General features: G+C 47.7%; 1 protein-coding gene across 6 annotated transcripts in view; it reads left to right on the plus strand.

Annotated features, from left to right (window-relative positions):
- Positions 1-27,974, plus strand: part of ERICH2 (glutamate rich 2) — a 172,702-nt gene that overhangs the window by 234 nt on the left and 144,494 nt on the right. For 3 of the 6 annotated variants that reach the window (XM_029605738.1, XM_029605743.1, XM_029605740.1), the window contains exon 1: positions 21,646-21,795. In XM_029605738.1, the coding sequence (XP_029461598.1) occupies positions 21,709-21,795 (87 nt within the window). In that variant the 5' untranslated portion in view covers positions 21,646-21,708. Of the gene's footprint in view, positions 1-49; positions 96-17,042; positions 17,103-21,645; positions 21,796-27,974 lie in introns of those variants that run through there. The other 3 variants (XM_029605741.1, XM_029605742.1, XM_029605739.1) reach the window with 3 other exon arrangements.

Genomic DNA, 27,974 nt, shown 5'->3' on the forward strand with positions numbered 1-27,974 from the left:
CTCTGCTGTGCCTGTCCAGCACTAAACCAGCTGCTTCTCTCTTTCTCAGGGTGGAGGTTCGGGGCACGGCTGCTGCCTGCAACCCGGCGATGAAGGTAAGACTGAGCGCTGGCGCCGTCGGGGCAGGACTCCTGCTCTCCATTAGCAGCAGACACTGCACGAATTCTTCCTGCGCCTCAGGAGGGAGACTTCCTAATGCTTGTAGGGCTGCAGTAGTCAGGGCCATTGGAAACCAGAACGGTGGCAAGATACTGCTTTTAGTAAATCCATAACAGAGCCGTCTCAGCCGTTTTAGCCTGCTCGTGTAAATTCCCTGAGTTTTCATGCTTATACACTTTCATTTTACGTACAAGATATCCAAGGGGCCTAAAAATCAGAAAGTGGGGCTTAGCAGCTGTACAGCAAGGTAGCATAAACATGCCAAGGTTGCTGAGGTAGGGGAAAGGGCTCCTCTAGATAATTGTGTGCCTTAGGCAAACCTATGATGTACTACCCTCCCTCAATTTACCTCCAGCACAGCAGTATTGGCTCTGGCAAAACACTCCTTTAGGCCTCGTTTTGATGAGATTTTGCCATCTCTAATATTTTGACACTGTAGGCAACTGTTTAGTTTGCCAAATGGAAGTACCAGGTCTGGCATGGATGGTACCATAGGGAGGTGAGTTATCTGAAAAGTTGTGCCAAATGTCATCCTGCGGCTGTAATATCATGTAAAGGATATATTATAGCTGGACCTGGCAAATACCAGAAGGGCCAGCTAAATTGGCCATTGCGAAAGAAAATTCAAATACAGTTTCAGCCAAAACACATAACAATATCAAGTTCTTGTATACAATATTTCATTCTTGAATTTACACATGGAGTTTATTTATGATCTCAGCTGAAATGCTCTCTGATTCAACAAGCAGCCCTTAGGACTTCCTTACCAGCTCATAGAAACATTGAAATGTTGGCAGAAAAGGACCAGGGCCGGTGCAAGGGGATTGGACGCCCTAGGCATTGCACTGGTCCCCCCCGCCCCCTGTCGTGCCGCCCCCAGCCCTGCCCCTGGTCGCAGCCTGGACTCCAGGGGCAGGGACCACATGCCACTACTCCCCCACCCTTCCAACCTCTCCCCACCCCCCCAAAAAAACCTCACAAAACACCTGGTCCAGTGGGGAGCCCGGGAGCGATCTGCGGCTCCCGGGTCATTGGCTGCCACTAATCAAAATGGCGCCGGTGGCCTTCAGCCCCTACCATGTGACAGGGGCTACCGGTGCCATTGGTTGGCCCCTGTCACATAGTAGAGGCTAAAGACCACCGGCGCTATTTTGGTTAGTAGCAGCTGAGGCCCCGGTAGCAGCAGATCGCTCCTGGGCCCTCCGCTGGACCACCAGGGGGGCGTTGGGAGGGTGGCACAATGTGGGGGGGGGGGGGGGGCTGGGCAGAATTTTGAAGGGGCATTTTATGCCCTTTCAAAATTCTGCCGCCTGAAGTGGCCACGAGCGGCGGCGGCGCCACCTAAATCTTGACACCCTATGCACAGGCCTAGCTCGCCTAGTGGTTCTGCCGGCCCTGAAAAGGACCAAATGATTCACCCTGTTATGATCCTGCTCGTGGCCCTGGCCCGACCCCCGATGTTGTCACCGGCATGGCAGGAGCCATGCCGGAATTTCCTGCAACAGTAGGAGGCTGCCATCGTAACGGCACGATTGGAGTCGCACCGTGGCACTCTCTCGCGGCCAGAGCCGTGTGGCTGTATTCCTTATGGCCAGGAGGCCGCCAACGTGTCTTACTCGCAGCAGGAGCCGCCCTACCTCCTCTTGAGCGGCCCGGAGGCCGCTGCCCCGCTCCTCACGCGGCTGGAGCCACGTCGCTAGTTTCTATGTGGACCGGAGGCCATCAACAGCGTTCCCATGTGGCCCGGAGACCACTGACCTTACCTGGGCCCTCCGTGGGGAGAGGGCCTACATCCCCGGGCTTGCTTGGTGCCCGGAGCCGCCCTCGGTTCACCTCCTGCGCTGGGGTCTGCTGTGAGGCCTGGTTCCAGCTTCTGCTTCAGCCCTGCAGTCTTCCTGCAGCAGGGCCGCTGTCCAGGGTCCTGCACTGCTTCCTGCTTCTTCCCTAGGGGTGGCCCGCATCTCTCAGCCTGAGTTAAAGGGCCAGGAGGGAGTGGTCCCTCTGGTTCCATCTGCAAGCTCCGCCTTGGGTGTTTCCTGCTTCACTCTATAAAAGGGTTCTTCAGTCATTCCAGCTTTGCCTTTGCAAGGAGTAAGTTCTCTCTTGGACTTCCTGTTCTCTGCTCCTGCCGGGTGTTCCTGTTTCATTGTTGAAGCTTCCTCGTCATCTTGTTCCCAGTCTCTTCCTTGGACGTTCTTTGTCTTGTCGTCTGCTCCAGCCCTGATGTCATCCACTCCTGATGTTCGTTCCAGCCTTGATGTCGTCCACTCCTGATGTTTGCTCCAGCCCTGATGTTGTCCACTCCTGATGTTCGTTCCAGCCTTGATGTCATCCACTCCTGATGTTCGTTCCAGCCTTGATGTCTTCCACTCCTGATGTTCCTCGACCTAGTCTTTGTCTGATGTCCGTCATGTCCAGATGTCCAAGGCTTCGTCGGATCCCTCCCAGCATGGTCCGCGACCAGCCCGACTGGGTTGGTAGGACGTGCTGCGGCCCAGTGGTCCGTGACCACCCCAGCTGGGGTGTGTAGGGTGCTGGTGGGTCTTCTCATCGTCAGAGTCAAGGATCTTCATGTGCTTGTATATAGTTCTCCGATGCTCTGGACTCCGGCTTTGCCTAGCCCCCAGGAGGGGGGAGGGGGGGCAGTGCTCCAGTGGATAGCCTGCGGGTCTTTCTGGCCACTGCAGCCTCCTTCCTGTCTGTGGGTGTTAGCACTCTATCCCGGAGTCTTCTCCATCCTGAGTTTTATTGATGATTTTAGTCGCCTTGCCTTGCCTTGCCAGAGTTCATGTCTTGCCTTGCCAGAGTTCATGTCATCGTCCACGTCTGATCATCGTCTATGTCTGACCTTTGTCCACATCTGACCTTCGTCCATGTCTGACTTTTGTCCACATATGAACATCGCCCACATCTGATCATCGTCCATGTCTGACCTTTGTCCATGTCTAACCTTCGTCCACGTCTGCCCTTCGTCCAAGCCTGTTCTTGGTCCTTGTCCATCTCTGCCTCTTGCCCAGCCTGCTGCCTCTGCTGCTCCCTGCAGCGAGTCCAAAAGAGCTGGGAACGGTCGGAGGACTATTCAAAGACCACCATTGCATGGTGGTCTCACGGAGGCGTGCAGGCCTGGTACAGGTCCCCGGGTTCCAGCTTAGGATCGTCTCATTCCCTGTATGTACCAGGATCAGTCCAGACTGCTGGGTTATGCCTCCCCTCCAGCAGATGGAGTCAGAGAGAAAACTAAAAGCACCCCCTAGATATACTGGTGTGCCACCTGCGATCCCTCAGTATTTTCTCTGACTCCAGCAGATTGAGAGGCATAACCTGCGGTCCTGGCCTGGTCAGTTTGTTGGTACTGGGAATTCACTATTTGGGACAAGATCAATTAGTCTCTTCCCTTCTCTCGCTTATGTTAGCTCTTTTCCTGTTGTCTGTTTGCGCAGCGCAGCGTGGAGCTTAGTTGCGGGGCAGGCACAGAGGGTATTGCCCTCTTAAGATTTCCCGGACTAGCGTGTCCCAGAGGCTGGGGGAGAGCTTACCGGTGGGCCGGTCACCCTCCCCCCATCTTCCCAGGGGTTATTCCCTGAAGGGGGCTTAAAAAAAAAAAAAAAAGAAAGAAAAAGTTTAAAATTAAAAAGGTTTTCATTTCTCCGGAGTCACTTAAGTCCTGTTGGGGACAGGCAGTGAGCTCCTTCCTCATAGCCCCGGCCTGCCAGTGCCTCTGAGGACTCCGGAGGGGGTGGCTGGTTCACCCGGCGCGAGTTGCTAGTGAGATCCTCTCACCTGCTTCGTTTGGCGCGCTTTTCTCTTGCTGCTCTGCTTCTGCCCGGGATGCCGCGATCTTCGGCCTGCTCGGCCTGTGGGGGGGCGGGGGCGCGACTCTCCCGAGAGGGTCTCTGCTCCCGATGTCTTCCCTGGGGCGAGGGACCCTCTCGGGGGCCGAGCACTGCCCGCAGCGGCTCCTCTCTCCCCTCTTCTGCGCGGCATCGCAAAGCTCTGGGCAGCTGTTCTCCGGCCCCTCCTCCCTCGGAGAGGAGGGCGGCGGCCATCTTGGCCACGCGGCAGGCAGAGCTGTCAGCGTCGGAGGAGGGAACCTCCCCTCCTCCTTCTCCTCCTGACTTGAGCCCGCAATCTCCGCCCGATTCGGAGGACCCTCGAGCCCCCCCCCCCCTCCGGGCTCCACGAGGAAAGATTTAAAGAGGTCAGTGCCATTTTCTTCAGATTTTGTGCTGTTAATGCACAAAGCTTTTTTGCAGGCAGAGGCCTGCTGGGAGGCAGAAGGTCCCTCTCCTCCGAAGGTCCCTCTCCTCCGAAGGTCCCCAAGACTTCCCTGGATCAGGGGAACTCACTGGGTCAGGGGACCACGGGAGCCCGTGGCACCCGCCCGCGCTGGGGAGGGGGGGGGGCCTGAGGGTCCGGTGGACCCGGGGCCCGCTCCGGATACTCCGGGGGCACCGGATTTGCTGACAGCGGACGAACAGGGTTCCGTCGAGGGGGACGACCCCCAGGTACTACGATTATTCGGGAAGGATGAGTTAAGCTTTCTCATTCTCCACGTCCTGAAGGAGCTAGAGCTTACGGCTCCACATCAGGATGCGGACACTTCTACGGGGGATGTGGCTATGGCAGGCCTGCGGGCCCCCCCTCAGACTTTCCCCTTCCATCCCAAAGTTTTGCAGATTGTCTCAAAGGAATGGGAACTGCCAGAGGCCTCGTTGCGGGTGAGCAGGGCTATGGAAAAACTATATCCCCTACAGGCGGAATCCCTGGATCTCTTGAAGACCCCCGCAGTGGATTCGGCTGTCACGGCCGTGGTCAAGCACACGACTATCCCTGTTACAGGGGGAATAGCCTTAAAGGATCTCCAGGATCGCAAGCTGGAGATATTGTTGAAGCTCATTTTTGACGTGGCGGCCTTAGGTGTCCGGGCGGGGGCATGCAGCAGTCTCGTACAGAGGGCCAACCTGCGCTGGGTCCAACAGCTTCTTACTACACAGGAGCTTCCACCGGGCGAGGCGGAGCAGGCCAATTGTGTTGAGTCTGCGGTCGCTTATACAGAGGATGCCTTATATGATTTGTTGCGGACCTCAGCTCGCATTATGTCCTCGGCAGTTTCCGCAAGGCGGTTGCTGTGGCTCCGTTGTTGGTCGGCGGATGCCTCCTCCAAGGCACGACTAGGTTCTTTTCCCTTTAAGGGTAAGTTGTTGTTTGGCGACGAGTTAGACCAGTTCATTAAGGACCTGGGAGAAAATAAAGTTTATAAATTGCCTGAGGATAAGCCTCGTCAGTCTCGGTCCTTTGGGAATGCCAGAGCTCGTTTTCGGGGTCAACGGCGATTTTGTATGGGAAGAGGTGGTTCTTTTTCCCAGAAGCAGCAGTCGACAAGGTCCCAGTCCTGGTCGCCTTCCTTTCGAGGCAGGCGGCCTCAGCACGGGGGATCCTCGCAAGGTTTCGCTCCCAGCAAGCCCGCTCAATGAAGGCGCGCAGGGCCCATTCCTCCATTCACTTTATCGGGGGTCGGCTGTCCCAGTTTTGGGAGGAGTGGGTCAAAATAACTTCGGATCAATGGGTCCTCGACGTGGTTCGGCATGGTTACGAGTTGGATTTTGCATGTCCCTTCCGGGATCTTTTTATGATATCGCCGTGCGGTCTGCCGGAAAAACAGCTGGCTATCGCTCAAACCGTCAACCGCTTGTGGGCTCTGGGTGCGGTAGTTCCGGTTCCACCGGCCCAGCACAGGACGGGTCGGTATTCCATATACTTCCTGGTTCCCAAAAAGGAGGGCGCTTTCAGACCAATCTTGGATCTAAAGGGCGTGAACAAGGCGTTATGCGTGCCTTGCTTCCGTATGGAGACGCTAAGGTCTGTTATTGCGGCCGTCCACAAGGGAGAGTATTTGGCTTCTTTGGATCTGACCGAGGCGTATCTTCACATTGGAATCCGAGAGCGTCATCAGAGATACCTGAGGTTCATGGTGTTGGGGAACCATTACCAATTTTGTGCCCTTCCATTCGGGCTGGTGACCACTCCGCGAGTGTTCACCAAGGTTCTCGTAGTGGTTGTGGCTTCCCTGCATCGTCAAGGAATCCTAGTACATCCCTATCTCGACGATTGGCTCATCCGGGCGAAGTCACAAGCATCCTGCAAACGGGCGGTTTGTTTGGTGGTGCGACAACTTCAGTCGTTGGGTTGGGTAGTCAACTTCGCGAAGAGCCGACTCGAACCGACCCAACAGTTGGAATTTTTGGGCGCCCGTTTCGATACTTTGGTGGGCAAGGTTTTTCTGCCACACCAACGCATGCTCAATCTCATGACACAGGTGCGGAGCCTGATGGACCTTCCGACTCCTACGGCCTGGGATTATTTACAGGTCATTGGTCATATGGTGTCTACTCTGGAGATGGTGCCGTGGGCTTTTGCGCATATGCGGCCGTTACAAAGAGCGCTTCTTTCTCGTTGGGATCCCAGATCCGAGGATTACGGGCTGGAGTTGCCTTTGGTGGAGCCGGCCCATTCCAGTCTCTCCCGGTGGCTAACTCCGGACCATCTCCTGCAGGGAGTGGACCTGGAGCCTCTGTCCACCACCCGCAATGTGGGTGGCCGCGATGCATCCGTCGTCACCACTATCCAGGACGGATAGTGGTGACGACGGATGCCAGCCTCTCCGGCTGGGGGGCGGTCTGTCAGTCCTGAGCGGTCCAGGGGACCTGGTCAGCGCTCCAGTCCACCTGGTCCATCAATCGCTTGGAGACCAGAGCAGTACGACTGGCCTTGCGTCTCCTCCCGATTTTGCGTGGCCGAGCAGTACGGATTCTGTCGGACAACGCGACCACCGTGGCGTACATAAATCGGCAAGGCGGCACAAAAAGTCGGGCAGTGGCGACAGAGGCGGCGTTGTTGATGGACTGGGCGGAACGTCATTTATCGCGCATCGCGGCCACCCACATTGCGGGCGTGGACAACGTTCAGGCAGATTACCTCAGTCGGCAGCATCTAGATCCAGGAGAATGGGAGCTGTCGGCAGAGGCGATGCATCTCATCACCTGGCGTTGGGGGACCCCGCGCTTGGACTTGATGGCGACTCGGCTAAATGCGAAAGCGGCGCGTTTCTTCAGCCGAAGACGGGAACACGGGTCGGAAGGTGTAGATGCGTTGGTGCTTCCGTGGCCCCGTCGCATCCTTCTTTATGTGTTTCCTCCGTGGCCCCTGGTGGGGAAGGTGTTACGGCGCATAGAGGCCCATCAAGGTCTAGTGATTCTCGTGGTGCCGGAATGGCCAAATCGCCCGTGGTTTGCGGATCTCGTCAATCTGGCGGTGGACGGTCCACTACGTCTGGGACATCTTCCCAATCTCCTCCGTCAGGGTCCAGTATTTTTCGATCTGGCAGATCACTTTTGTCTGGCGCCCTGGCTTATGAGCGGAAGCAGATGAGGAAAAGAGGTTATTCGGACGCTGTTGTTTCTACTCTCCTTCGGGTGCGCAAATCTTCCACTACGCTTGCTTATGCTAGGGTTTGGAAGGTTTTTCACGACTGGTGTGGTGCTCTAAGTATTTCACCCCGACGTTCGTCCGTGGGACAGATCCTTACGTTCTTACAAGATGGCCTAAAGAAGGGTTTGGCGTACAATTCGCTTAGAGTTCAGGTGGCGGCTCTGGGCTGCTTGAGAGGTAAGGTCGAGGGGTTTTCCCTTGCGGGTCACCCAGATGTTGCCCGGTTTTTGCGTGGTGTTAGGAACTTGCGTCCTCCTGTGAGGGTTCCCTGTCCTTCCTGGAACTTGAACTTGGTACTCCGTGGGCTGTGTGCGGCCCCTTTTGAGCCTATTAAGACAGCTTCGTTGAAGGATTTGACCCTCAAGACGGTATTCCTAGTGGCCATTTCCTCGGCTCGTCGTGTTTCGGAGCTGCAGGCTCTTTCATGCAGAGAACCGTTCTTGCGTATTTCTGCGTCAGGAGTCTCTTTACGAACCGTACCCTCCTTTTTGCCTAAGGTGGTTTCGGCGTTTCATGTTAACCAGACGGTGGAATTGCCTTCCTTTTCGGAGGAGGAGCTGCAGTCTTCTCAAGGTAGAGACTTGAGGCGTTTGGACATCCGTCGGGTTCTTTTGTGGTATTTGGAGGTTACCAACGACTTTCGAAGGTCGGATCACCTATTTGTGTTATGGAATGGGCCCAAGAAGGGACTTCAGGCATCCAAAGCTACTATCGCACACTGGTTGAAGGGTGCTATCGCGTTCACGTATATTGGCTGTGGTAAGCCTGTCCCTGATGGGCTTAAGGCTCATTCATTGCGTTCTCAAGCGACTTCGTGGGCAGAAAATCAATTGGTGTCTTGCCAAGAAATATGCAGGGCGGCCACTTGGAAATCCTGGCCGCCCTGGAGCAGCATGATTCGAGCGGGACTCTCGGGGTCCCACCCCAGTTAAGGCAGCTTGGGTACACCCCACAAGTCTGGACTGATCCTGGTACGTACAGGGAAAGGAAAATTAGTTTCTTACCTGATAATTTTCGTTCCTGTAGTACCAAGGATCAGTCCAGACGCCCCGCCCACGGTTTCTGGGAGTCCGCTCGTGTTCGATACTCTTCAATTGCAGATTATATTCACAACGTTTGGAAAAGTTTCCATGGTAAGTTAGTTGTTGTTTTGGTGTTTTACTGTACACTCTTTGGTGTCATACTTGTTTTCCTGTTATCAAGGAGGTTTCTACTTGATCTGGTCACTGAGTTTAAAAAAAATAATAATAATAATAATAACCAAAGAAAATTTATTGGGGGCAGTGGCTGAAGTGGTCAATTCATTACTTCTGCTTTGATATCACATATACTGAGGGATCGCAGGTGGCACACCAGTATATCTAGGGGGTGCTTTTAGTTTTCTCTCTGACTCCATCTGCTGGAGGGGAGGCATAACCCAGCAGTCTGGACTGATCCTTGGTACTACAGGAACGAAAATTATCAGGTAAGAAACTAATTTTCCTTCGCAAGGGCACACATTTCATCCTGTGCTGGTGAGCGCCCCCTGGTGCTCTCCCCCATCGCAGCGCAACACACCCAGTCTGCCCAGAAAGATTATGCTTATGCCAGTATCTGCTGCACTGTGCAGGTTAACCCCATGCTTAGTTTCCCAGACCATAAAAGTCAGGGCCCTCGGGTGCTCCAGTTTCCCTTAACCCTTCCGTAGAAGCAGAGAGCAATGTTGGAATTGCATCAAAAGTATCAGGCTTAGTGATTAAGGATAGTAAAAGCCATATCAGCAAGTTATCCCCATGTTTATTTGTTCCCCAAATCGTAAAATTCGGGGAAACCTGACAGTCACTCAGCAGTGCATGGTTCAGAGGAATGTATCTTTGAAGGATAGTAATGAAACAGGAAAGTTAGGGAATCCCAACAGAGAGGTTCCAATAAAAGCAAAAGGATTCCATGTGCCTATAAGTAAAGAATCACCTGAGCTAAAGAATTCCAAATTATCCAAATCAACTGAAAAGCAGGTTGTTAATACAAACAAAAAAAGCACGAGGGTGCCGGGCGCATAGTGACACGCTCAACAGCTCCAGGCACACAAGTTTGGCTGCGCGCACAGCGGCGTGCGCATCTCCGTAAGTGCACATACTGGCCTGCATGCATACCTTCGCAGATTACACGCACACCCTCGGCGCACCCGGAGTGCATATCTAAGCCTCCCGGCGCACACATATAAAAGCACAGACCGGGCTTGAACGCCCCTACGCGCACAAACCATGGCACCACTGGCCAAGAAAGCCAAAGCACAAGCCCTCTGCCCAGCCTGCCACATAAGAGCTGCGCAGCATGAAAAGGCTACTGCCCTATGCCTATAGTGCGAGACGACTCTAGGAGAACCAGGGCAAGGTCCCCCCCAGTCAGTACAGGAAATTGGATCCACCGTTAGTACCCTGGACCTCTCTATCCCCAGCTCGGCCCTCCAGACGGGGCCCTCAGGGAACACCGCTGGGTTCAGTATAGACCCAGGAACCTTTTCCTGGGTTTTATAAAACTCAGGAACCTTTTCCTGGGTAGAATTCTTTAAAGGTCTGCAAACCTTCGTCCAGGCGCAATTGGCGCCATCGGTGTGTCAGAAGGCTCTGTTGTTAAAGCTGGTATTTAGCAATCTGTAGTTATTTAGAATAGTTGTGGGTGGATCCTTGGACCAGTGGCAAGTGACCACGTCCTCGGGGGAAATCCCGAGAGGGACCACTGGTCGGGCTTAGTGTAGGAGACAGACACACACTAGTTCTTTTATTAGACAATATAATAAAACACCAAAGGTGGCAGTAGTGAGCTGGAAGCGCCTGGCTGGGCTGTAGTCCCTCAGGTTCTGGAACAGCGATCCCAAGGTGACTGAGCTGTAGAGAATCTAAGAAAGTGAGTAGGCAAAGCATGCGGCGTTCAGGAACAAGTCCTTGATGGTAACACTCACACAATAGCCTCTTGAGGCAGCCCAGGAGATGGTATGCATTAGGCCCTCGAGAAGCGAGTACCTGATCCCAGGGAAAGCTCTGAGACATAGATGGAAATTCACTGATGTTCTAAGCAGCGATGACTTCTTAGCAGAAGTGGTATCCAGGAGCAAGTCCGGGATGTGGGCCCTCGAGGAGCGAGTACCGGTTCCGGACTGCGACCTGAAAAGAAAAAGAGAGAGCGAAGCCCCTGAGGAGCGGGTACCTCTAGTGAAGTCCGAGGAGGCAGAGTAGCTAGGGTTGCGGAGAGCGAATCTGCATCTGCAGCGACCAGGAGGAAGCTAGGTAAACCAATCCCTTGCTAACTCGTTTTGTTAGCGAAAACTGAGACCTTAAATATCTGGAGCTGGTGACATCATCTCAGGGGGATGCCCTTGAGGTTCATGCCAACACTGGTACATCAGTCGGGCATCTGGTCAACATGGCGGCTTGCAGCATCAAGCTGGGAACACCGGAGGAGCAGCAGCAGCTAGCCTTCCATCAACCCCGAAGGGAGTCGCCAATGAGGTAAGGTGAGCGAAGCAGAGACGTCGGACAGTGACGGACACAACAGTACCCCCCTTCAAAGGGTGATCTCCTCTTCGGGTACCAGGTTTGAGTTTTGAAGGATGCGCAAGATGGAATCGACGAAGCATCTCTTTATCCAAGATATTGGTTTGAGGCTCCCAAGTGTTTACTTTGGGGCCAAACCCTTCCCATCTTAGAAGGTATTCAAAATTCTTGCCTCTTTTATGAACATCCAGTATCTCTTTGATTTTAATCTCTAAATCATCTTCTGCATTGATGATAGGTGAATCTTGAGATTTGGAAGACAATTCGCTGAGTATGGATGGCGACAATCCAGTGCATGAAGCTGGATGAGAATTGATGGCATTGCCAGTGGATATGGACTGGGTAGTTGTCAAGAATATCTTCTTCGGGTCAATTATGTGCTGTGGCTCATCCGGCACATCCTCCGAATGGAAGGAGCGTGACAGAGCATCTTCTCTGGTGTTTCGATCTCCAGAATGGAATTTAAGCACAAAATTGAAACGATTGAAAAATAAAGACCATCTGGCCTGTCTGTAATTTAGACGTTGTGCGTGGCAGAGTTACTCTAAGTTTTTATGATCCGTGAATACGGTTATTTGATGTTGAGCACCTTCAAGCCAAGGCCGCCATTCCTCAAATGCGAGCTTTATTGCCAGGAGTTCTTTGTCGCCAATCCCTTAGTTTTTCTCGGCTGGAGAAAATCTTCTTGAGAAGAACGAACAGGGATGTAAGGCTTTCGAGTTTCCTGTTTGGCTCAACACAACCCTTACACCTTCATCTGAAGCATCAACTTCTACAGTAAAGGGCTTGTTGGGGTCTGGATGCCGTAAGCACGCTTCTGTGGAGAAGGCAGTCTTTAATCTCTCGAACGCAGAAATGGCCTTCGCTGACCAATTTGAGATGTTGGCACCCTTGTGGGTCATCGCAGTCAAGGATACAGTTAAAGAAGTATAGTTCTTTATGAAGCTTCGATAGTAGTTGGTGAACCCCAGGAATCTCCTTAAAGCCTTCAAGTTGGTAGGTTGGGACAAATTCTTGATACTTTCAAGCTTGTGAGGGTCCATTTGGAAGCCCTTCTTTGACACGATGTAGCCTAAAAAAGGCACTGAGTCTTTGTGAAATTCACACTTAGAGAGTTTGGCGTACAGCCGATGTTCACGGAGACGGTGGAGTACTTACTTGACGTCAGCAATGTGGGTGTCCAAATCCTGGGAGAAGATTAAGATGTCGTCCAGTTATACCACAACGTTCTTGTACAGCAGATCTCGCAAGATGTTGTTCATCATATTTTGGAAAATGGCGGGTGCATTGCACAACCCGAACGGCATCACCAGATACTCGAAGTGGCCGTCTCGCATATTGAAGGCCGTTTTCTATTCATCGCCACTCCAAATGCGAATGAGGTTGTAGGCCCCCTTCAGATCAAGCTTTAAAAATATCTTGGCCCCCTGCAGCTGGTCAAACAGCTCCGAGATTAACGGCAAGGGGTAACGCTCTTTGATCGTGATCTCATTTAGACCTCGGTAATCGATACATGGTCATAAGGTACCGTCCTTCTTCCCCAAGAAGAAAAAGCCTGCGCCGGCTGGCGACTTAGATGGTCGAATAAAGCCCTTCTGGAGATTTTCTTCAATGTATTCCGACCTAGCTTTATTCTCAAGAGCTGAAAGAGGATACACCCTTCCTTTCGGTGGCTCAGTATTGGGCTTCAGTCTTATGGCACAGACCTATGTGGAGGAAGAATATCAGCCGCCTCTTTGGAGAATACATCCCCAAAGGATGCGTATTGGGGCGGCAGTCCTGGCATCACTGGAGTAGTAGGCATGCAAGCAACAGGCGATATCTCCTCAAGACATCTCCCATGGCATTCTGGGCCCCAATGGGACAGATCCAGGGAGGCCCAGTCAAATTGGGGTTGGTGTACTTGCAGCCAGGGTAACCCCAGGACGATAGGATGTATAGCCTTTTCCAATACAAAGAAGGAGATTGATTCCGTATGGAGTGCTCCGGTGCGAAGAGTAACTGGTACAGTTTCGCAAGTCACATTGCCCAGTAAGGGTTCTCCATGAATGGAATATAACAGTAGTGAATCTTTCAATTTGATAAGGGGAATCTTCAAATATTCCACTAGACTTCTGATAATAAAGTTGCCTCCTGCTCCTGAATCCACCAGGGCAGGAATCTGAAATGATATCGGTCCATAGGTCAAGGAGACTGGGAGAGAAAGTGGAGGAGAGGACGCCGTAAGGCCTAAGAACAGTCCTCCTGCAGGACTTAGGCCCGTCTGTTCCGGACGAATGGAGCATGTAGAGACATCATGGCCAGGCTGACCGCAGTACATGCAGAGGCCGCACTTCTTCCGAAATCTTCTCTCTTTAGAAGTCAAATGTCCATGACCAAGTTGCATTGGTTCATCTTTATCAGCAGCAGAAATTACTGGAACCTTTCGAGGTGCAGGAATAGAGCTAGCCTGATCCAACCCAGATAACATCCTAGGCTGGAGTTCCTTCACCTTGTCCCGGAGCCGGTGATCAATCTGAGTAGCCAAGGCTACTAATTCGTCCAGCAAGTCAGGTGTTTCACGAGCAGCCAGCTCGTCTTTTAAACTGGTATCCAGGCCTCTGAAAAAGAGAGTCTTGAGACATTTGGGGTCCTAGCAAAGCTCTGCCGCAAGAGTTTTAAACTCTATGGCAAATTCAGCCAATGATCTGTTGCCTTGCTTCAAATCCACCAAAGCAAAACCGGCTACAGAATTTCGATCAGGGTCATCAAAAATGGATTTAAATAAGTCCAAAAAATCCTTCTATGTCCTGCAAAATAGGATCCTTGTGCTCCCACAAGGTAGATGCCCAAGACAAGGCCCTATCATCCAAGTAAGAAAGGATGTAGGTAGTCTTGGAGAGAGCAGTAGGAAATAAAGATGGTTGTAAGGTAAAGTGCATGCAGCACTGGTTTAAAAATCCCCAAGTCTTCTGTATTTCTCCAGAGAAGCGGATCGGAGCTGCCAGTGGTACAGCAGTCTTTAAAGTTACCTCCTGTAACTTACTTTCATGGTTAGAAGCAGTACTTTGAACCTTCTGTGTGTGTAGTTGATGAAAAGCTGAAGTAAGTTTTTCCAAGGCATCCTGTTGTTCCGCAATGCGCTGGGCCAGGCCGGTATAGCCTGCAAAGCATTGAGTTGTGCTGGATCCATGTAGTTACCCGAACTCTGGAGTCAAGCCGAAACCTGTAGTCAAGCTGGATCCTTGGATTTAACCGGAACCCTGGACAGAAGCCGGATCCTTGGAGTTAGCAATCTGTCAGAAAGCTCTGTTGTTAAAGCTGGTATTTAGCAATCTGTAGTTATTTAGAATAGTTGTTGGTGGATCCTTGGACCACTGGCAGGTGACTACGCCCTCGGGGGAAATCCCGAGAGGGACCACTGGTCAGGCTTAGTATAGGAGACAGACACACACTAGTTCTTTTATTAGACAATATAGTAAACCACCAAAGATGGCAGTAGTGAGCTGGAAGCGCCCAGCTGGGCTGTAGTCCCTCAGGCCCAATCGTACCTGACCCTATTGTTTGCAGATGATATACTGCTTCTGTTATCCCGTAGGGCCCTTCTGAAAGCTATAACCATTTTTCGATTATATCAGTCCTTATCAGGGTTCAAATTGAATTTGGATAAAACTGAGGCATTAGATATAGGTGGGGCCTTACGGGGAACATGGCCAGATTTTCCTTGTGAAATGGGCTGATTCCACTATTAAATATTTAGGCATCACCATCCATTCTGACCCTCAGAAGTGGTACAGTCTTAATGTGCCTCCTGTGATTGATAAAGCGACTCAAAAACTGGCAGAATGGCGAGCCCTTCCCTTATCTTTACAAGGACGTATTGCTGTGATTAAGATGGTTATTGCACCACAAATATTATACAAATTATCCATGCTCCCTTTCATACTTCTTACTAAAGATAATCAGACAATTCAGACTGCAGTGTGAAAATGTCTTTGGAATGCTAAGAGGGCACGTCTAGCCTATTCAACGATGACTGCCCTGAGAACTCATGGGGGCTATGGGCTTTCAAATTTTATAGTCTACTCATGGGCAGCAAATTTGCGATTTTTGGGGGATTGGCTTTTGGGCACTCAGGAGTATACAGATCCCCAATTGATACGGGCCTTGTGTTCACCATCTGATCCATGTTATATTATACATGTCTCTGCCCACATGGGTGAAAAACTGCCCACGCACCACAGATTAGTAAAAACTATTAGGAAAATCTGGGGTCTCACTCGTAAACTCTTGGGTTTACCATCGCATGTCTCTTATCACTTCCCATTGCGAGGTTCCACTCCTGAGTCGCTAGTGATGCTCATCATAATTTCAACATAACACCTAACTGGCCTCTCCATGAGTTGATGGACCACACTACTGGCCAGATATACACCTTTGCCCAGTGTCAGGAGAAATTGGGTCTCCAGTCTCATCACTTTTTCCTCTATGGCCATTTGAAGGCATCTGCGCATGCTGCACTACAAGGGGCAGGGGAGAATGTTACTAACTCTATCTATAATTCTTTACTGGACTGTCTTAAAGCCAAGACGGGCTCTTTGTCTTGTTTGTATCAATTTTACAATTCTGTAATAGTGTTCTCTGTTTTTGCGACCTTACTTCCAAAATGGTCTAGGGATTATGGGGAAGTACTGGAAGAACACATGCTTAAATCCAGCTATCACTCCATAATGCAGATTACAAACAATGTTGGTCTACGCGAACTACAGCAGAGGATTTTTCATCGCATTGTCTACTCACCTTCACGAGCCTACCAGATAGGTAGCATTGCCTCGCCCGCCTGTTTAAAATGTGCTCAGACTTCAGCAACATTAATTCACCGTCTCTGGGATTATCCAGCAATATCAGCTTTCTGGGACACAGTTCGAGGCAAACTTTCCAATCTATTTCATGCTGATATTCACTGGTCTTTTTCCTCTTGCATCTTGAACAATGACATTGGAGACTTTAGTTTAAATGTAGACAATATGGGTCTGGTGTCCAAAGCATGTTTGATTGCTAAAATGTACATATTACTAAAATGGCTTGAAGAGCACCCACCTACTGGGGATCTTTGGAATGCCTTAATGAAGGAGCTATATCAATTGGAATATGGTTCCATGTACAAGCATTTTGATCCACGCAAAAGACACCTTTTTTGAGAGATTTGGGGGAGCTACTATAATGCTCTCCCCCAATGTACTAAGGCACTAGCACCCTTGGAGGAGTCAGTGTAATAATTGGAAAGGGTTAATTACTACTCTGTGGCACAAGCTCAGCCCAATAGCAATTCAGAGGTGCATTTTCTTCATATATATTTAGTTGAAGATAGATGCTGGAAACTACCAGAGGGTTTATGAGTGAGGTTCTCTGCAAGGGGGGTGGGATAAGGGTGGTAGGCTTTATATGTAATTTTGAAAACTTGGTGGTATGTACATGTGGAAAGTTTGATTGTTGGTTGGTTTTGTCTTGTTGTCATACCCCAATAAAGAAATTATTAAAAAAAAAAAAAAGATTCATAAGCTGAATTTGTCATGCACCCGATTGTTGCTCATATGGTGAGTGATAAAAGCTTTCAATTGGCCATATAATAAAAATTGTGTGGGCTTAATACCTAATTTCTCCTGGCACATTTCAAATGAGTAAAATTGACCTGAAACTGGGTCCATAAACTCCCGAAATAGCAAGTCAGAGGAAACTGAGAGACATTGTCTTTTGGGCAGACTATGTGGTGCAAAACGTGGGTTCCCTTTGATTTGGAACTTGGGATACATGGGGAGATAATTTCAGATGTGTACATTTCTCTAACCAGGCTTTTCTCGTTGTGTTCACTAACCCAGAATGAATCCCAGCCTCTTGAAGCTCATGTCCGGAAGCATGGAGGACAAATTTAGAGTTTATAGGGTCAGTAATGACTGATACCAGGACCGAATCAGTGTATTCAGAAGTGTTATTTAACCAGTCTCCTAGAAAGTGAAGGTTGGCCGCCCATAAGTAAGCCCTGAAATCAGGACACTAAACCCACCTTGAGCCCATGGGGCAGATAATGTCTAGAACGATATCCTCGCCCACTTCTCTCTCCAAATAAAGGATCTCATACTTTTCTGTAATATATGTTACTCCGTAGACCGCAATACTACTGGGAGCATCAAGAAGAGGTATAGGAGTTTGGGGCCCCAAACCATTTTTATTGCTGCGATGTGACCCTGCAAGGACAGAGGGAGGTTCTGCCAGCTGACTAACTTCTGGTGCATTTTTTCTACCAATGGGGGAATATTAATATTATACCATTGAGAGGGACGTTTGTGGAGATAGATTCCCAAGTATTTAATAGAATCTCAGATGCCCAGAAATATCCAGTGCTTTGGTCTTGTCTAAATTGAGTTTAAATCCAGATATCATCTGGTATTCCGAAAAAAATTTGCAAGGCCACTGGGAGAGCTCTCTTGGCATTTGAGAGGAGGAGCAAAATGTCATCAGCGAATAAAAAGGTTTTATATTGGTGAGGTCCCACCGTTATTCCTGAGACCTCGGAGGACTTCCTTAATTTAAAAACTAAGGGTTCTACTGTTAAAATAAATAGCCCTGACGAGTTCCTCTACAGAGGGAATATTCCTCTGATAGGAGGCCGTTGACCAGGATCCTGGCTGTGGGGTTAGAATAAAGTACCTATATGTATTGAAAGATTTTTCCCACAAAACCAAATTTGTCTAGTACGCTTCGCAAAAAAGGCCATGCCACATGATCAAACGCCTTTTCTGCATCGCAACTAACCAAAAGAGGGTTTGGTATAGCACCAAGGTCACACCACTCCAAGGCTGCCTGCACCTTATGAATGTTAACTATCGAGCGCCTCCCATGGACAAAGCCCATTTGGTCAGGTGAGGTAAGTACTGGCATAACATATTTCAACCTATTTGCTAATATCTTAGCATATATTTTGATGTCTAAATTTAGAAGGGAGATCGGTCTGTATGAAGAGGGGAATTGGCTACCCTACTCGGTTTTGGTAGAACTACTATTGTGGCTGCTCTCATAGTTACAGGCATACTACCTTGCGTAGAGATATCCTTATATAAAACAGAAAGCTTTTCAGAAATGTCAGGGAGTAAGGATTTGTAAAAATAAGAGTCAAGGTCATCGGGACCAGGGACTTTTAATGAAGGCAGAGATTTTATAGCCTCAGAGACTTCTTCTAGGGTTATGTCTTGGTTCAATTTCTGCAATGCCCCATCAGACAAGGTTGGACAGGAAATATGTTGTAAAAACTTATTAATATCATCGGAATTAACTAGGTCTGCAGAGTACAGTTTTTGATAAAAATCAGAAAACACTTGTGCTATATCTGGTCAATGTTTTGAGGCACCCATTTGTATCCTGAATACTTGGAATAAATTTGGAAGATTCCTGGCTTTTTAATAGCTGTGCCATTAAACGTCCAGATTTGTTCCCAAATTGGAACAGTTGATATTTCAAATTGCAAAGCAATCCCTGCACCCTTTCACGAAGAATGGAGTTGAGTGCTGTCTGAGTGGCCTTGAACTCTTCCAAGTCTCTAACTGAAGAGTTCACTGGCAGAGTACGCTTCTGAGTACTCATGCGTGATTCTAGGCGTATTATCTCTGCCTGCATTATTTTCCATTTGTGGGATCTATAACTAATAATGTCACCTCGGAGCACCACTTTTGCTGTTTCCCAAAATAGAGTGGGTTGATTGAGGTGTTGCCCATTGAACTGTACAAAATCGTTCCATTTACACCGCAGATAGCCCAGAAACTCAGGATCTCTGGCCAAATTAGCAGGTGTCTTCCATTGCCCCTTACCTTGCCATTCACCCAGAGTCATACTCCCTGTCACCGGAAAGTGGTCTGATATAATCAGATCCCCAATAGAGACTGTAGTAAATCTATGGAGCAGAGATTTTGAGATTAATAAATAATCGATCTGGGTTTTGGAGGGATAGGCCCAGTCTAAATGGGTAAAATCGAACACCCCAGGATGCAAAGTTCTCCATAAATCCAACATGTGAAGATTAGTGCACAGAAAATGTCGGCCCTTGGTTTCACTTAAAGGGTGTTCCCTCCTAGGAGGGTCACCTCACCTTTTAACCATGCCGGTAATCATTTTGCCTTCCTTCCACCTTTCTTAATGCATGGAAAACATCTGGTCTGTGCTTCTAAGATGGTATTTTTGAAGAATGTTCTCGTCTCTTGCACACTTTTTACCTTTGTAGCTGAACCTTTCAGTTCTGATGACTGAGTCTTCTAGCAGAAGCAGCTTTCTTTTATGACATTTGATTCTGTTGAAGGGCTTCTGGGTGTATTGGGTGACTTCTCATTTAGAAATCACGTCAAAATCTATTGGTGAGGTTTCTTCATTCCCCCAATGCAGAAAAGTCATTATGTAGGGGTAACTGTGGGGAGAGTGGGTGTCTATCACTGGCCTTATTGTGCCAGAGCCCACTGTTAACCAGTTGTTCCTGGGTTTTTGAATCCTGGATGTTCGACATCTTGGTGGGAGTGGGGGTTGATGCACAGATTGCTGCAAAGTTGGGAAAAATGGGTCTTAATTTACCAGAGCCCACTGTAACCCACTTTTTCTGAGTTTCTGAAACCTCTGTGGGAGATGGATAAGAGATACTGGATGGTTCAAGGAAGGGAAGGTTAATTGAAACCTGGACAATTCCTCCCTTAGATGAATCAGCTTTATTTTTCTTTAAGTTTTTATTCGCATTGGCATTAATGTATATTTTAACTCTAAATTTCATATAACACAATATCAAAATACAACATAGGTTATCATTCCACATACCACCAACAACTCCCCAACCCGAGAACATTATTATACCTCCGTTCCCCCTTCCCCCACCCGATCCCTCCCTCTGCTTCGTAACTCGCTTTGACTCTGAGCAGTCTATTCTAGTAGCAAGAGGTCTGGCATCCAGTTTATGTACATGGTCGCACAAGGCTAGTAAGAATCCTAATATAGTAACATATGTTGTCCTGGGCTTGGCCAAATATGTTATATAAAAAATTGTCAAAAGAGATCATTCTCCTCTTGCTGGCGGAACCGGATTACAATACAGCTTAAGTTCTAGAAGATCACCTGGTGCTTCTCTCACAAGTTAGAGACTATTATACCATCGTAGAAATGGCTCCCAAACTTGAAAATGTTTCTCCACTGTGTCAGTCTGGGTGGCTGTCAAGTAATACCAATAATGAACTGTCCATAGCCGTTGTATCACGTCTTCCGCCAGAGGTGAGGATATCTATTGCCAATGGTTAACAATCAGCTTTATTTTAATTGCAGACAGGTGAAGGCAAAAGGGACAACTTTTGATTCTCCAAATGATAGGCCTTGGGACATAAGTACTACAATTGTTGCATTGAATGAAAGTCATTTTGTTAAATTATCACTAATTACTTAAAATCCTATGGATAAGGTATGGTAAAATTTAGGCTCTAGCAAAAGCTTTTTAAAATGTATTTGAAATAAAAACTAAAAGTATTAGTGTTAGCCAGTAAAGATTAATAGGTAAAATATGAAAACCAATTTTTACAAGCAATATGACAGTTTAAGTTCCTATTATCTGAGCTGTAAGGAACTACTTTGTAATGGGAGATGAATTTCTTGAAGGTAATTAACTATGAGTCCAAGGAAGACTATATAAGAAAAGTAAACTCAGGTGTGGGTGGGTAAAGGGGTAGGGAGGGAGGGAGGGAACTAAATAGTTGAGATTACTTGCAGGAAAAAAAACAAATTTCAGATAGCTTGTAGCTGCCTCTCACAGGAAGACCTGCAAACAAATGGCTAATTTCTGCTCCCAAATGCTGATCTCTAGGCAAATGAAATCTACAAAGAGCCCCTTTCCCTAGACACACTGGTAAAATGTATGGGACTTTTCTTTTTCAGCCCAATACAAACATATGGATTTTTGTTTACAAGTAAAATACCCGCCCCCCCCCCCCCCACCTTCAAAGACACAAAATATTACAAAAAACAGACAAGGAATATACTTAGCCCAGATAAGATAAATAAGCAAATAATTTCAGATAGCTTGTAGCTGCCTCTCACAGGAAGACCTGCAGATAATGGCTAATTTCTGCTCCCAAATGTTGGTCTCTAGGCAAATGAAATCTACAAAAAGCCCCTTCCCCTAGACACACTGGTAAAATGTATGGGTCTTTTTTTTTTCTTTTTAGTCCCAATACACATGTTTGGACTTTTGTTCATAAGCAAAATACCGCACAAATATTACAAAAAACAGACAAGGAATATACTTAGCCCAGATATGACAAATAAGCAAATAATTTCAGATAGCTTGTAGTTGCCTCTCACAGGAAGACCTGCAGACAATGGCTGTTTGGACCAATCAGGTGTATGTTCCTATGATAATCTTAGGTTACTATGGTGATCCAGCATGCACTGCAGGGCCAGGAAAGTGGCAGTGGAGAGTGCTGCTCTCTCCTGCTGCTTATGCCACGTACAAGTACTCTGCTGTAGGAGCTGCATGTCCATATGCACAAGGGGTGGAAGAGGAAGGGGAAGGCATTTCTGGCAAATTCTCCTCCTTCAGGTAGAACTTCTCCAGGGCAAAGTGAGTGAGAGTGAGCAGATAGTGGTAGGATGACAAATAGTCTAGCAGCTTGTAGTCCAGGTGTTACCGAGGATGTGCAAGAAGTGCTGCACAGAGGACACAAGCACATTCAGGGTAAAGCTATGCAAGCAATGGAAACAGAAACTTTTGCCTGCCTCCTTCCTGGGGCCAGCATGAAGTCACCTGAAAATGACGGTTACAAAAACACACTGCATCCTGGCCATGATCCATGATGCTAGTACACAAGGCTGGATTTAAGATTTTGGTACCCATAGGCAGTACCAGAAGGTGTAGACAGAGATTTCACTCTCAGAGCTCAGAGAGAATGGAGGATTTGCTCGTAGAGATTGGAAAACAGGGGAGGGAGTGTTGGGCCAGGTATTGGGGGTTGTTTGTTGTAAGGGCTGTATGCAATAGCAGTACAGACATGAAATTGTTTTGAAGATAGGGATGTACATTCATTTGAAATGACATAGATAATGTGAACAAACTTGTCTATGTTGTTTTATATCATTTTCAAAATGAAATGATAGGAAAAACCACAAAATTTCAAGTTTTTACTTCCATCATTTTTAGTATGCACTATTTCCGAAAACTGAAAAAAACAAAAAAATAAATTGGGAAGAACCTAAATGATATGGAAATTTGCCCCAAACAACATGATACGACACAACAAAATTTTTGGCCTGAATACCCCTTTGTCTCAGGAAGTCATATCATCTGTTTTTATTATTTATTGTTTTAAAATTGCTTAATATGCATATGAAAGTTGTCAAATATTTTTTTAATTAAGTATCTTCTTAGCTGAAAACATGGGAAAAATGACATTTACTCAAGAACTTACAACCTGGATTTTGGCCAGTGTGTTGCAGACTCAGTTCATCACTTATCATAGTGTGTATATGTGTAGTACAATATATCACCGTTCGCTCTGCACCTGCTTTTAAATACTTGTTTTACTGTATCTTAACACTGATGTATTCTCTCTTATGAAACCATATTTCTCTCTTATGAAACCAATTTCCAAGGGAAAAGGAATAGGATATTGTAGGTAAATCAAATATCCTATTCCTTTTCCCTTGGAAATTTATAGATATTTTCGAAGGATATTTTTTTTTGTTATGATTTTAATGGATAATAAACTCATAAGAACATAAGATATGCCATACTGGGTCAGTCCAAGGGTCCATCAAGCCCAGCATCCTTACACTTTCTGTTCTGTTATCCCTTGTTTGGGGGGAGGGGAGCAGGGAGGTTGGGTGACAGCACCAACAGTGCAAAATTCCTAAATCTGTCACTACCCCCACCTTCCCCAGCATTACAAATCACCAAAAGGGCCAGACCCCAAGGAGAAAAACCCCTCCCCCCCCCCCCCCCCCCACTCTCACCCTCTTGGAGAAGTGGGGTGCCATTTCATACCTCGCTTTAGGCAGCAGATTGCCTTAAGCTGCCCTGGACCTGATACCCCACTACAATGTCCAGCATCTTCATTCAGAAAACCAGGTGCCCTAAAGCAAGAGCATTCCGTGCATGAGTACCGTGGAGTTCCTATCTTTGTTAAATATTGCTTTTGCCTTAGAACAAATATTAAGGAATGTAAAACAAATGATTTTAGAAACAGGTAGATTTTAAAAGCATTGCTCACACAAAAATGGCCCAGTAAACATATGTGGGCCATGAGTGAGCAACGCAAATTTTAAAAAGTCAGGAAGTTCGCATGAACATTGCTGTGAAAACGTCAAGAATAAGGAGGCAGAAAAGTGGCGGGGCAACCCCTGAATTTTGCAAGGCTGAACATGGCCAGAGGGATCCTGAACACGAGAGAGACAGACAGACAGACAGACAGACAGACAGACAATCTAACCTTTCTATATATCTCCCACTGTAAGAAGGGCACCCCCAAATCAGGGTGGGTTTGGAGGGGGCAGTGTTAGAAAGGAATAATGCTTTTAAACGAGGGTGGTTTAGTGAAAGTGTCAGAAAAAGAAAAATATGTTTTCTGTCACTGAGCAGGCTGAATTAGCCATTTCATGTGTGGGGGTGACGTCATCTGGCAGCAACGAACGGACTTGGCTCTCCAGGCTCGTAGAGTTTTCAGAGCATGTGTGGAAGAAACAGTATGGATATTGCTTCATGAGCCTTCTCAATAATGTTTTGTCCGAGCAGAACACAGATGTGAAGTTAGTCTTTCCTAATAATTTTTCTCTAAAAATCCTTAAAACCTTTTAACTTCAATATAGAAACATAGAAATGACGGCAGAAGAAGACCAAATGGCCCATCCAGTCTGCCCAGCAAGCTTTGCACTTTTTATTTTTTTTTTCTTATACTTCTGTTAGTCTTGGCTCTTAGTAACCTTTTGGTTCTATTTCCCTTCCACCCCCACCATTAATGTAGAGAGCAGTGTTGGAACTGCATCTAAGTGAATATCTAGCTTAATTAGTTAGGGATTGTAACCGCCACAATAAGCAAGCTACACCCATGCTTATTTGTTAACCCAGACTATGTAATTCAGTCCTTGTTGGTTGTTGTCTGTATATAGATCCACTTTTCTTCATTCCCCCTACTGTTGAAGCAGAGAGCTATGCTGGATATGCGTGAAGTATCAGACTTTCTCCCCTGCCATTGAAGCAGAGAGCTATGCTGGATATGCGTGAATTATCGGTCTTTCTCCCCTGCCGTTGAAGCAGAGAGCTATGCTGGATATGCGTGAATTATCGGTCTTTCTCCCCTGCCATTGAAGCAGAAAGCTATGCGTGAAGTATCGGTCTTTCTCCCCTGCCGTTGAAGCAGAGAGCTATGCTGGGTATGCATGAAGTATCAGTTTTTCTCTCCTGCCGTTGAAGCAGAGAGCTATGCTTGAAGTATCGGCCTTTCTCCCCTGCCGTTGAAGCAGAGAGCTATGCTAATATACTTCAATCTCTTCTTATTAAGTTGCCTTGCTGCCTCTGCAGCCCTACAACAGCACTTTTCAGTGCTACCAAAAAAAAACAAACCCACAAAGAAACATGGCCTTCTCTTCCATCATGTCCGGCCAGAAGAAGAAGTCAACAAAAAGTAGTTGCATCTGTTGAAAGATTGTCTCTCACCGACAGGCATGACCTGGCTCAGAGCCTTGGCTCAGAGAATAACCAGATGAACAGTTATGCTTTTGGATGAATGTCCCTATACTTGCAGCATTCTCAGATGCTTTGCATCGAGGAACTGCATAAATCTCTCCAGAGTCCCATTTGATCCTTGTCCCATAGTTTAGCTTATCTACCTCACAGGGAAAAGAGTTGAGCAGGCACTCATCTAAAATTCCCTTATCTGCTTAGGCTGAAGCACTGGGTCGAGTTCCACCAGCTGCCTTACATCAAAGACAAAGTGTCATCAGTCACTGGAGCCATGGCAGCCTGCGTCAAAGAAGCACTAACACTCTAAGCAAGTTGCACTGGCACTGGCATCATTGATGAGGCCCTCATTTATAAACAACTCAACCATGATTCCTCAACATGGCTGGCATCTACACACCAACCGTATAAAACCACAAGACATTTGAAATCAGCCAACAAAAACGCATTGGATGTTCTAGCTCCAAAATTAACAAGGCTTGATATTACAAGAGACAGAGCCTTTTCAGTAGCTGGCGTCTGCCTTTGGAATAACCTACCAAACGCACTCCATTCTACTTAAATCTTTTAAATCTTTAAAGAAGGCTTTAAAGACTCACTTATTCATCCTAGCCTTCAAAGACTTTGGAATTCCAGCATGACTGAACAAAATGTGGCTGTGTTTCTTTTTTGTCATTATTTAAAAATGTTTTTTAAGTTATGTGATACATGAATTATGTATGTTTTAGTTGTATAATGCCTTGAATTAAAGTGATATGTACAGGTTAGAAAATTTTAAAATAACTATATAAATAAAAGGCATCATTGGTGCCACTGCCACAAAAAGTATCATCATTCATGATGCACAATGCATTGAATCACCCAAAACGTCTTCAACCGATTCATTCGACACATGACATTCCTCGACACACGGAGCTCCGATTCACTCGACACACAGAGTTCCAATGCATTTGATGCACAATGAACTGATGCACTTGATTCACTGACACACTGATGCATTTGATGCATGCCACACTGGTGTTCTTGATACTCGGTGCTTAGATGCCACTGAGGCATGCAGACTCGATGCACACTGATGCCTCTATTCTTTGGTCACACAGAGTTCAGGATCCTATACCATACAATCCCACGATGCACAGTGCAAGAACATATGGTGCAGCTGCAATGCAACCAACGCAATAACATCGGCCCGTACTGCATTTCTCGATCTGTGTCTCCATTGAAGCATACCAAGGCATCCAAACACTCTACCCCATCAAAGCCACTGATGCATCAACTTCTGGCTTCAATTTATCAGACTGCTTTGCCAACACAGCTCAACACAGCTCTTCCTAGATCTTCAGGAGAAGGGGTCAGATTGCCCCTCTCATCTCTAATAACCAGGGCATTTCACCTAGACTAGTGGTGGAAGCACTTTGCTTGGAGATGGCAGAATTGGTATCATATATAGTACCACTTGCTTCTAACAGGCCACCCATTCTCATGCAAGATCCTATCCTGGTCTTGGATGAGGATTTCCACCATCTACACCAAGCCAGAGGATACATCAGTTGCTCAGCCAAATCTACGATTTGGTGAACAGTTTCTTTACCTCTCTGACCAAGGAGATGGAAGGAATGTTCCAGCTTCTCTTTTCCACTGTTGCTACAGCGATATCACAGACTTGAGTCCTGATCTTGTCTATAGGAGTAAACTCATAATCAGAACCTTTGATTAGAGGTCCTTCATCATCTATCGTAACAGAGATTCTAGTAGGTCATAGGTTTTAGACTAGACCATTCCTGAGTGAACTAGAAGTCCCCAGTTTGCCTTCTTCATTATTAGAGTCCTGGATAAGTGAGCCAGTACCTTTAGGCTCAGATGATGATTCTACTGATTTATCCTTTGACTCACTTCCAGATCCTCTGGACCACACCTCACCACCAGAGGATCTTACCTATTCTAAGTTTGTGGAAAAGATGGGTACAGCACTTGGAATCCATGTCTGCAAAGACAAAAACCCTTATTCTAAACTCTTTGGTCTTCTTTAGATACTGGATATGCCATCTACTAGGGATGCGCATTTGTTTCATACGTTTCCTATACAAGCATGTAGTATGAAAAGTATGAAACAAATGCACATCTAATTGACATGCAATGGGAAATGTATGAAATGAATGAAACAAATGCACATCCCTACCATCCTCCCTTCCATTGGTGCTACTTCCGCTTCCAAGTGGATCTTCCCATATGAGTACAAAGTGTTATATCTGGTGTTTTCGTGTGCCCATGGGCCTTAGCCTGACCCAGACCTTCAGGACCGAGCCAAGGGTTGACAGTGGCCCCGCATGGCTGACGGTCTACCCTCCGCCAGGCCGGCAAGCTCCCATGGCCAACATCCGAGGATGTTGGAAGGTGAATGGTCCTCCGACCATTCCGGGCCCTTTCGGACCTGCTGCGAGCAGCATGGAGCAGCAGGCCTGGCCTGAGGTTGAGGGCAGATGGGCCTTGACATGAAGACATGACTATGGAGAGATGTGACGGCATCTAGACGAAGACACATGGCTGATGCAACGGCATCCAGGGTGAAGACACATGGCTGATGCAACGGCATCCAGGGGTGAGACTCTTGACATCCACAGAGGCAACACGAGGCATGGACATTGGCACTGTCTCTCAGGGCGCCCTACTCAGGCCACCTGCGGGACTGAGTCGCGGACCACCCTGTCCGTTACGCACCCTACACAGCCCTTGCAGACTGGTCACGGACCACGACAGGAGCGGGACAACACAAGAACACACATCCGGGACATGACGGCAGGCTAGTCCTCTCAGGAGAACTGCATCTGAGGGACCCCCGGCCTACCAGTACCAGAAGGCTCGAGAGCGAAGATGAGGCGAGATGAAGGAAAGAACATCACGGAAAGCAGGAACACCAGGATGAAGGAGATCACGAAGACACCTGGACATGGACCTCAGGCACGAAGACTTGACATGGAACAATGAACAAGACGAGGAGCTCCACGAAGAGAAGAAGACTGGAAGACCTTACATGGACTCTGGCAGGCCGGAGCCTCCAGAGCGAAGAC

Source organism: Rhinatrema bivittatum, chromosome 6, assembly GCF_901001135.1.
Source record: "Rhinatrema bivittatum chromosome 6, aRhiBiv1.1, whole genome shotgun sequence".
Taxonomy (NCBI): Eukaryota; Metazoa; Chordata; class Amphibia; order Gymnophiona; family Rhinatrematidae; genus Rhinatrema; species Rhinatrema bivittatum.